The sequence below is a fragment of the Ptychodera flava genome, assembly GCF_041260155.1.
Source record: "Ptychodera flava strain L36383 chromosome 3 unlocalized genomic scaffold, AS_Pfla_20210202 Scaffold_26__1_contigs__length_13983176_pilon, whole genome shotgun sequence".
Classification (NCBI taxonomy): Eukaryota; Metazoa; Hemichordata; class Enteropneusta; family Ptychoderidae; genus Ptychodera; species Ptychodera flava.
Genome location: NW_027248280.1, coordinates 795,441 through 806,341, shown reverse-complemented (window position 1 = coordinate 806,341; position 10,901 = coordinate 795,441). Strand labels below are relative to the sequence as shown.

At 37.6% G+C, this 10,901-nt stretch overlaps 1 protein-coding gene across 1 annotated transcript; it reads left to right on the top strand.

The window, feature by feature from the left end:
* On the top strand, nt 1–10,557 carry LOC139125909 (centrosomal protein of 128 kDa-like). Its single transcript, XM_070691994.1, has 6 exons — nt 1–200; nt 2,069–2,187; nt 2,780–2,915; nt 4,313–4,522; nt 6,238–6,326; nt 6,871–10,557. Exons 1-6 carry the CDS (start codon nt 120–122, stop codon nt 6,908–6,910), a joined length of 675 nt encoding a protein of 224 aa, XP_070548095.1. The 5' UTR covers nt 1–119; the 3' UTR covers nt 6,911–10,557.
* The last annotated feature ends 344 nt before the right edge of the window (nt 10,558–10,901 follow it).

Below are 10,901 nucleotides of genomic sequence, written 5' to 3'. Positions count from 1 at the left end.
GGTGACAATAGACGACAACAACAGTTATTTAAATTTTGAAGTTTACGAAAGACACTACACGAAGAAGATGTCGATGTTATAGGGCTTCTTTTACAAAGCTAGATCATCAAGTAAAGGAAATGTCTCGGCGAATTAGCGCCACTTCGAAAGAAAGTGAGAAAAAGGGAAATGACGTTCAGTGGAAAGAGAGAGTTCGAGAGGTAAGTTGAGAATACAGAACCGGGCATACAGCATTGCGAGTTGAGCAAGTAGTAAATCCATGGTCATGAAATAAGTTATGCCTCGGTACACAGCCATATTATAGCTGCGGTGCTACCGTTTCGGGCCATAGCTTGCGGGTTTCCCTACTTTATTCTTGTAGAGGGGTGTCGGAAGAGCGAAAACGCCCCTTTCCATGCCTATGTCATCGAATGGACGACATCGTCGCACAAGTACGGGAACGATAGTTAAATTTGTCACAGTCTCTTCGGACTGTGGTTTTGTGTATAGATTTGTGTGTTCTCGACACAGACATTGACGGTCTGTGTGTTCCTTTGCAACAAAACAAGCAGAGACCTGAAGGCTGTAGGTTGTATCACGAACGGAGTTCTACCACCATGCAGAGCTGCGGTTACTGAAAAAAAGGCGACAACAGCCCCAGGTGTGATACCGATGGCCTCGCTGGCCATCTAGTACCACAAACACGTACACTTGTACGCGTTCATGGTTAACACTAGCTGTAGTACTGTAGCTCGAAGTTTTGCCTTGGTATTTGGGACAGACGGCGAAACCAGGCAAAATGTTGTTTTTGCCGTTCCGACCCAAACACCCAGGCAAAACCTCGAGCTACAGTATTGCAGCTAGGTTAACACTAGTACTACGTACAAAGTTGTGCATTGACTGTGTCAAACAGAGCTGTACGCACAGCTACACTATCATGTGAGGTGTAATAAATATGTCCTTATAGATATTTCTACAGTTAGGAAACGCAACGAGTGAGGGTAGTGCTTCAGGCTGAAAATTCGGTTCCCAGACACTTCGCACCAAAACCACTTCGCCCATACCATCTCGTCCCATACCATTTCGCACCAAAACCACGTCGCACCAAAACAACCTCGTACCAAAACCTCTTCGCCCCAAAAATCACGTCGCCCAAAACCATTGCGATCCGAAAAAAACACGACTTAACTCCCCAATTTATCGGTAACCGTTAAAGATGAAATAAACCACCACTGCCAGTGAAGTTTTAATCACCTTTCTACCATCCCAGGACTGAAATCTTGAAATTGTACACATTTCGAGAAAATGACATCGCATCGTGCAATACCGCGCACGTACCATTTAGTAGTTTTTGTGTTTCCTTTATATATATGGTATGGTTTCATGGAAGAATAAATGGTTCGTGGTAGCCAAGTTGCAGATAAAAACAACGTTATGATACATCGTGACATTGATGTTTTAGGACGAGTTGACGGAACTATATGGTAAGCGAAGTGGTTTTAGTATGAGGTGGTACTTGGGGCGAAGTGGCGTTAGACGAGGTAGTACTTGGGACGAGGTGTTTTGGTGCGAAATGGTTTTGGGACGAAGTTGTGTGGGGCGAACTTGTTTTGGTGCGAAGTGTCTGGACCCCGAAAATTCCCTGTCAAATCATTTTTTCCCTTTTCTATTGGGAACACTAGTGGTAGCTCAACTCCCCGCGCTTGTTCTAAGAAACAGAATTTATTACTTATACATGACCAGATAAAGTTGTACGGTAGAGAAATACAATATATGAAATACAGTGGAGGGCTGTGTACAGTGGCAGAGAGTTGAACCATGGAGGTAGTAGAACAATGCCAACATGTGTCAGTCTTAGTACTACTGTATAAAATTCAAATTTCTAACCATATACTATAAAAGTAACAGCAAAGCAAGGTCTAGTTTTTGTCATCTTCATTTTCTCCAAAACAGTTATAGAAGCCAGAATTTCCACAGCACCACATACCACAAATCAGTGGCCAACTCATCATGTCACTGTGAATGTAGTACCATCATAGTTAAAATGCTGCCCAGGATACAAAATCCATAATTACATAATGTCTTACAGCTCGAAGGTGAAGTGTCGTCACTGAAGCGGAGACTGGATGAGCTGAGGAAAGCCAAGAACACAACGTTACTTAAAAACGAGAAGACATATGTCAATGTTGCTGAACCCAACATTGGAAAGTAAGATTTGTTTTAAGATTTGTGATAATAGAGTTCATTGCATTCCAAGGCCTCTAGCCTCATGGCAAGGAGTTACATTTCGAAAATCATTTACAATTTGTAAAGTTGGTATGGAGTATAAAATGAACATAAACTTTTATAAAAGATTTGTATGCTCAAATATGCTAGTGGATTACATTGCCATTTGGGATGTTTATTAAATGTTGCAGAGTTACTTTTCATGTAAACTGATCGTGGACGTGCTCATAAACAGGCTGCACATCATACTGGCTTATGGATCCTATATAAACTGTCCCAAGGTGACAGCGACTCTATTTCTCTTTTAACCTGTTCACCACAATGGTTTGGCCCAAACCTGTCGTTATCAATGGTAAACATGGACCTGTTTAGTGGGTATTGGGGTGAATAGGTCAAGCCTGGTACTCTTATCAATGGTGCACACTATAGTCATGAATATTCATATTAACTCAAGGTACACAGACAGCATACTGTGTCTCGTGATGCATATGTATTAGTTTTATTGACGAACTGTAAATCTCTGTCACACCCCCAATGTTCGGTTAACAAATCCCTTTTGTTTTTTTTGTCACAGGCATCCCACTAGGAGTGATGACAAAGTCTCTGACCTACAGAAACAAATTCAGCAGCTGAAGCTCAAACACAGCAAAGAAATAGAAGATTTGAAAAAGAAATCTTCTCAAGAACCTTCAAAGACACAAGAAGACAAGGTATAATCTATTCTATAATTGCCGAGATGAAAGAAATTTTCTGGTTCCCAGTTTGTTTTTCTTTGATGGGTTATTACTATATGAGGCACTTCACCCTTTGAGCACCAAAGTAATTTTTTGTCACCTTTACAAAATATACCCCAGTCAATTTTTTCCGATTTTTGCCAAAATTTTGACAAAAAACTGTAGCCAATGAAATATGATGTCCATTTTGTTCAAAATTATCAAAAAATTACAGGAATATTCATACAAAATGGTAAATGTTGAACTAAAATTTTGGTGGGAGAAATTACGGCACTCAAGGGTTAATTCTGGAAATATTGTTGTATTTGAGCTAAGTGAATACTGCAGCTGATAGGTGAACACTGACTTTAAAACGTCCCTTCATATCTGCGTTGGCCCTCGAAGGGCTGATGTCTGTGTCCATCGAATCATTGACAGTGAGTAGGAAATAGCGGTTAGGTGTCAGTGTACAACTAATGTGATCCACTCAGGATAAAGTTGGGTTCACTGTGAAGGTTAGGGTTGCAATGATAATCTTGAAATGGACATCCTCAGGCAATAAATCAGCAGACACACATGAAGTCAGTATGAAATAATACAGCAGGGATGAAATACAAAGTGTGCATAATAGTAACAACCATGTATAAACATCCATACAATAAAAAGGAACGTGTTGAAACTATCTGTAAGTATGGAGTAGCATCCAAGTTATCTGATGAGATATATCTGACGAAACGTACCATACTTCCCACTTGGCCTTGCATTCTTATTTTGAATCCAGTTATAAAAAAATAAATTATATGTATATGTACATGGTTGTAAGGCTTTGCAGAAGTTCAAACATCATAATTCCACCGCGGTAATTAAAGAATAATGCAGGTTCCGCTGTGTTACATATTAACGATGTTAAACTTGAAATAATCTTAAATCGTAAACTGCAAGGGATAATGCAAGAATTGTAAAGTATTTTGAGTGCATCTCACACCATCAATAACACTGAAATGTAATGATGTTTTCGAAAAATTGCAAGTTATAATGTAAGCAAATTTTATGTTTTTATTTTTGCTTATTTTGTTTCTTTAACCCTTTTCCTGCCAAGTCCATATTCACCACTAGGTCAAGATGGTTAAAATTAATTAACACAACATATTCCATATGATGTATTTTAACATAATACTGTACATTTAAAGGCTGTTGAAAACATAATACTGTAAAGTTGATTTTTTTTGACAAAAGATGCTATAACATACCAAGCCAAGTGGGTGAAAATACGTCATGTTTTGGCTCAATACCGCTTTTTACTGACTTGGCTGATGGGGAAGTGATACAGTTATTACTGTCTGGCAGGAAAAGGGTTAAAGTGATTTATAGAAGTACACTTGTTGCTTTTTCAGGAACTGGAAGATTGTGGACATGAACCGGTAATTGAGGAACTTTCCACAAAGTGTCAAGTCTTTGAAAGAGAGAAAGAAGAGCTGGGTTACCTGAACGATGCATTGGGCAAAGAAAACAAAGAACTGAGAGAGAAATATGAACAACTTTTGACAGAACTTAGCATTAAAGAAGCTCAGTGGTGTGAGAAAGAAGAAGAACTGAAAATGAAGGTAAGTCTGAGTGAAATTCAGGTATTGAGTGTTCGCTGATCACTGCGTCTCACGTGACTAGCTAGACGCAGCACGTAGTAAGATGCAGATACAGGCAAACCGCCATTTTGAATAAGACAGTTTTTGGTCTCCCGGAAGTTGTTAATTGCTCATGCCCGCACATAGTGCATCATTTTTTATCGCGTGCTTTTTAGTCTAGTCTGGTACCTGCCAATATTTCAAACTTGTAAAAATGTTAATTAAATCCTTGGTTAAATTCTAGCCACGTTCACTGTGATAATTTTAGCTTTTCTCTCAAAGTAAAATTGAACAGCCAATGACAGCGCCCCATGATTTAACCAATCAGATTTCGTAATTCGATACATGGCGGTTTCCCATTACCTGCCTCTTTGTGCTTGTCACTGAGGCGGGGACCAGCCAAGTATTGAGTGCTGTCCTTGCTGTTCTGTAGTGTAGCCTGGTTTGTATTCAAAGGGAAATTTGGCAGGGGGGAGTTAGATGTGCTTGTGAAGGATTTGAATCTCAAGGATTTTAATCTGAATGTGAACACTTCTCTGCTTTCAGAAGTGTGAAGGCTGTATACATGCAAAATGTTAAGTGTAGGCCATGTACCGGGTAGATGTTTTTCATTGCACTTTATCTTGTTTCGGTGACAATTGTGTACATTAAATTTATGAATTTCCTTATTAATTTGTCAAAAAAATATTAGTTGTCATAGTGCCATTGATAGGCAGCAAGAGTATTTAGAGCTGTCTACAGGTGTCTTACCTTTCATACATATACTAAATGCTTTACGGGAAAAAGGTTTGCGAAAAATTGTGGATAATCAGACAATTTGGCTAATCTTGTTGAAAATGAACATACTGAGTTCAGCTATCAACCTACATTAGCCTTCCCTGATATGTTGCAGGCGTCCAGTTATTATACACTTCAAACACTGGGAAATCTCTTTTACACCTGGCCAACATAAAACACAAATATTCTTCTTTATGAATGCTGTATGACAGCAAGAAACTGTCACATGAAGTCTCAACATTTTTAGACAAGTTATTTTACCATATTACAAATTGATCCATGGGGTCAACCAGTCTAAGGTTGAGGGTCTTTTGAGGGTCATGGATCACACATTTTGTACAGACCAGCCTTACCAAGCACACTAGTCTGGCTGACAAGTAAATGTATTGCAAACAGATTGATACAGATCATCATACCAGTTGTACGTTGATGAACCCAAATTTGCTGTGATCTACTCTAGACTACTTGCTTTGATTTGTTTCCCTATCCAATCAGCTGTACCTTTTTTTTCATTTTTTATGCAACAAGATGGCCTCAAATCAAATTCAGCTTACGTACTAATACTAACTGAAGTGTTGCAACAGAAGTTTTTCAAACATTGGCAACAAATGCCAAACTTTGCTTCGAACAGCTACCGGTAAATTATTTTTGAGTCACAACTCAAATATGGTCGCCAGAAATATACACGTAAGCACCAGAATTAAATAGACCAATTCCATCACCAAGGATAGTAATAGTGACATTTTCAAAGATATGACTTAATAATGCCCATCCAAGAAATCTCTCTCGAGATTGGATGGTATTTTTGTGGTATGTAAAATGCAAAACAATACAGCTAACAGGGCTTTAATGTACTTTGAGGACATTATTTAGTCACACATGTTGATTTTAAGAGCCATTCTGTTTTGTTATCTTGACAGCTGAAACTTCAATGGGGAGAGAAGTACCGCCAGTGGATGGAACAGACAGAGCAGAAAATATCAGAATTACAGAGAGTCAATGATTTCTTGTGAGTATAGACTTTGTTTTTTACTCAGCCAATGAAAGTATTGAGGAATATCAGTTGGTTCTCATGAATAATTCATGAGTATAAAGCCAAAAGCAATGCAGTAGGAAATGTGTGTCATGAGTCAAATTATTAAATATTTGAGTGTCACAAATATAACTCCAAAATATGATGTTTTTATCTATAGTGAAAACAAAATTGAAGGAATCCAGTGGAAGCCATCAAAGCACTGTTCATGTTGAATGCCAAGACTGGTTGCTTTGCCATTCCACACATCCAATGGACCAAAGAATGTTTTTGTGATCAGCAATGTATACAGCCCTACATAACTAGTGATCAAGCCCATATAATTTACCTTGCTGGTGATCCTAGTGACTGGTAGAAACAATAGAATGTCTTTAGATAAAGGAAAGAACTTTTAAAATACAGATAAATCATCTCTGTAACTTTGTTGTGGGTTTGTCAAAATACCTGATGTCACCCAGTGTTTCCTTGTCGACCCTGAACTAATTTGGTATTTTCAACCCTTTCTTCTCGTTTTGAACAGGCGAGAGAAACTACGATCAGAGGTACCTAAAGACAATTGATTCTTGGGTGAAAACAATGGACTTGACTGAGAAGAGGATGAAGCCCACGGTTTTTAGATGCAAGATTAATAACAATGAAACGTTAAATTTTAATCATGTTAGACATGATGGTTGTATGTCATGTGTCGAGGTTCGTCATTGAAAGTTTTCTCAGCAAAGCCACCAGTCAAAGCAAGGATTTGCATAATATTTTTATGCAAATTGTGTTATCATGACTTACCATTACAATTGCTCCTCTTTTTAGTCCCCACGGACACCGTCCGGGGGACTTATAGGTTTGGTCATGTCCGTGCGTGTGTGCGTGCGTCCGTCCGTGCGTCCGTCCGTCCGTTCACGCAGATATCTCAGAGATGCCTGGAGCGATTTCATTCAAACTTGGTACAAGGATTAATTTATATGTCATACAGATGCACGTCGATTTGTTTTGTGATACAATCCAATATGGCTGCCAGGCGGCCATTTTATTACGATTTTTTCATGTACAGAGCCATAACTTAGGCATGTTTCAACTGATTTTATTCAAAGTTGGTACAAGGACATTGACCAATGTCATAGATATGCACGTCAATTTTTTTGGTGATACGATCCAATATGGCTGCCAGGCGGCCATTTTATTACGATTTTTTCATGTACAGAGCCATAACTCAGGCATGTTTCAACTGCTTTTATTCAAAGTTGGTACAAGGACATTGACCAATGTCATAGATATGCACGTCAATTTTTTTTGTGATACGATCCAATATGGCCGCCATGCGGCCATTTTGTTACGATTTTTTCATATACAGAGCCATAACTCAGGCATGTTTCAACAGATTTTATTCAAAGTTGGTACAAGGACATTGACCAATGTCATAGCTATGCACATCAATTTGTTTTGTGATACGATCCAATATGACTGCTGTGCGGCCTTTTTGTTACGACTTTTTCATGTACAGAGCCATAACTCAGACGTGACTCAACCGATTTTATTCAAACTTGGTACAAGGACATTGACCGATGTCAGCACATGCACATTGATTTGTTTTGTGATATGATCCAATATGGCCGCCGTGTGGCCATTTTATTACGATTTTTTCATGTCCAGAACCATAACTCAGACATGTATCAAGCGAATTTATTCAAAGTTGGTACAAGGAGATTGACCAATGTCATACATATGCACATTAATTTGTTTTGTGATACGATCAAATATGGCTGCTGTGCGGCCAGTTTGTTATGATTTTTTCATGTACAAGCCATAACTCAGGCATATCTCAACCAATTTTAATCAAATTTTTCTACAAGGACATTAACCTATGTCATGCATATGCACATTTATTTGTTGTGTGATACGATCCAATATGGCCACCGTGTGGCCATTTTATTACGATTTTTTCATGTCCTGAACTACAACTCAGACATGTATCAAGCGAATTCATTCAAAAGTATTTTTATCACAGACCTTATGAAGAGGAGTCTATCCTGTCTGAGGACCTGTAATCAAAGTACCCATTAACAAGTGGGGACTGTGTCATCAACGATGACTTTTTCTAACAAAACATCATGTCGTTGCTAACATCATGCACATTGTAATCCAAACTGAGATGCCAGTTTAAATTTGTGGAGTCATGTAGAAAGTAATGTATTAAGTTGTGAAACATGTTTAACTTATTAAGCATAATGGTGTACTCTATAACATGCTGCAGGCTTATTGAACAGATCACATCAAATGTCACAAATGTGTAAGTTTTATTGTCAAAATTTTACTTTAATCTTAATTTTAATATCTAAGTTCTAAGTTGATTTTGATTGTTTAAGTTTATTTTACAATGATGTGGCTCAGTCGTGAAGAGAGAAATCTTATTTTATTTTTGCATATCCCATAAATGTTGTTTGTCCCGTCCAATTTACCAATATATTTCTTGAGATAGCACTGACAAGTTAGACACCCACTTCCATAGTGTGATACAAATACGGTATAAAAAACCCAAAGTTTAGAACCTGTACATTCTATGGAAGGATGCTGTGGTGGTAGGCAGCAGTATTTCTGTGACTGTAGATCCTAGGAGCAAAGTACACCTGCTGCAGAATTCTGCCAAGATTTAAAATATGTACATTTGCTGCATGCCTTGATGTTCATGGTCATCTGATATCATAGCTGCACTGATTTGAATATTCTTTTTATTTTTCGCTGAATTTCAAAATATCCTGGTAATTTGACCAGAAGAAATCAAAATTTACTCATCAAACCTGAACTTCCATCATCTGAACCTGTGATCCGCTGCATTGATCACGGAAAAGTTAAAAACAAATATTTGTACTTAATTAAATCCTTGCAAAGATCGACTTTCAATTCTTGTTGTCAACAGTTTTCTCCCATGTGCAATTCCTCATCACTAATGTCACTGTCAGCCTTCATCAAATACAAATTTAATGACACACCTTCAACTCCTACCGAAGATCGTGGCATAGCAAGCTTAAAGCATAAGAAATATAAATGGTACACTATTAGGGCATTAAATGTATTTGCACTGATTGTAGAGCAAAATTTTACATCATAATTGTGTCAAGTTTGGATAAAGTTGTAAGATGTTACACAAGTATTATGTCAGCAACATCTTAAAATTTAGCTTTGCCAATTTGATTGTTACAGGCACAGACCTGGGCAAACAACATTGAGGTAAAATATACAAACTTTGCAAGTGGACAGCAGACTTAGTACTGATTTCATATGAACTTTATTGCATTTTCTGGCCCAGTGATTCATGCACTCACTTGCCCCTAGGTTACCACTCACGTTATTGTCCATTTCAATACTGCAGATGCCAGAACTACATGTACGTTAATTTTATCTCATGCAGAAATTTCAAATAGAATTGCAGTACATCATGACTTGCAACAAACCTTGTCCAATAGTTTTAATGTCAAAAGAAATGCCGCTGATTGTACAGTTCCAAAATTAAAAACTTGCACTGAACAAATGTATTATAGTCTGACCATTAGGATTTGTGCTTAAATAAAAGCGGTCATGCTGGTAGCACTTAGTGCATACATTAGGCCAAGGTCCCTCAGGCCAATGACCACCTACTTCAGTATCTTTCATAAATAAGGTTCAAAAATGATCCATGACGTCCATTTTGAAATGTTCTGCATATCACCAAAGTGAATTCACATACTCTCAAGACATAACTTTATCTTTTCATTCTATGTGTACATATGATTCTACTGGTATGTGTACATATGATTCTTTGTGTACATAAGATTCTTTGTGTACATACATGTATATAAGTCCAAAGCGACTGTAACAGACCAAAGACAGTCTTATGCCATTATCGTACATACCCATGGAGTCTTTCTCACATGTAAAGTTTTTTCATCTAGGATAGCTGACTTGATGAGAGACATGTTTTAAAAAACTGTCATATTTTACAAACTCAAGACTAACTTTCTACACTTTCATGTTCTTACATACATTGAGAATAATTTTAACATGATACCTCTAGTGTTTAAGTTTTTGACTAAAATTATCTACTTATACCAGATTTACAGAAACAAGTTTCTTTTTTTACAAAAGTACAACATTGTAAAATTTCTTAATTAGACACCACCCTTGTATTGTCACCGTTCATTATCTTTTCAATAAAAAAGCATTATATCATGTCAATATATTTTGGATTATGATGTATTGATTGCTATGTATATTTTACCCTCTCTGAGGTATGTTTGTGTAGATAAACATATACTTTCCGAGATGACTGCTTACCCAGTCTTGGTAAGTTCAAGTCTGTGATTTTGTAAACGTGTTAGTAGGGTGAATGCAATGATTTGTATTCTATTTTAAAATGAAACGTGTGAGTGGGATGTACGCGATCCATCGGAAACTCACTACTGCGCAAGCTCAAAGGTAACGCCTTCAATCGCCAGACAAGCCTGACCTGGGCTGCCAAATTTCAAATAGGTTTGTATGAAATAGAGGAGACACCAGGGAAACATAATTTATGTATCCACTGTA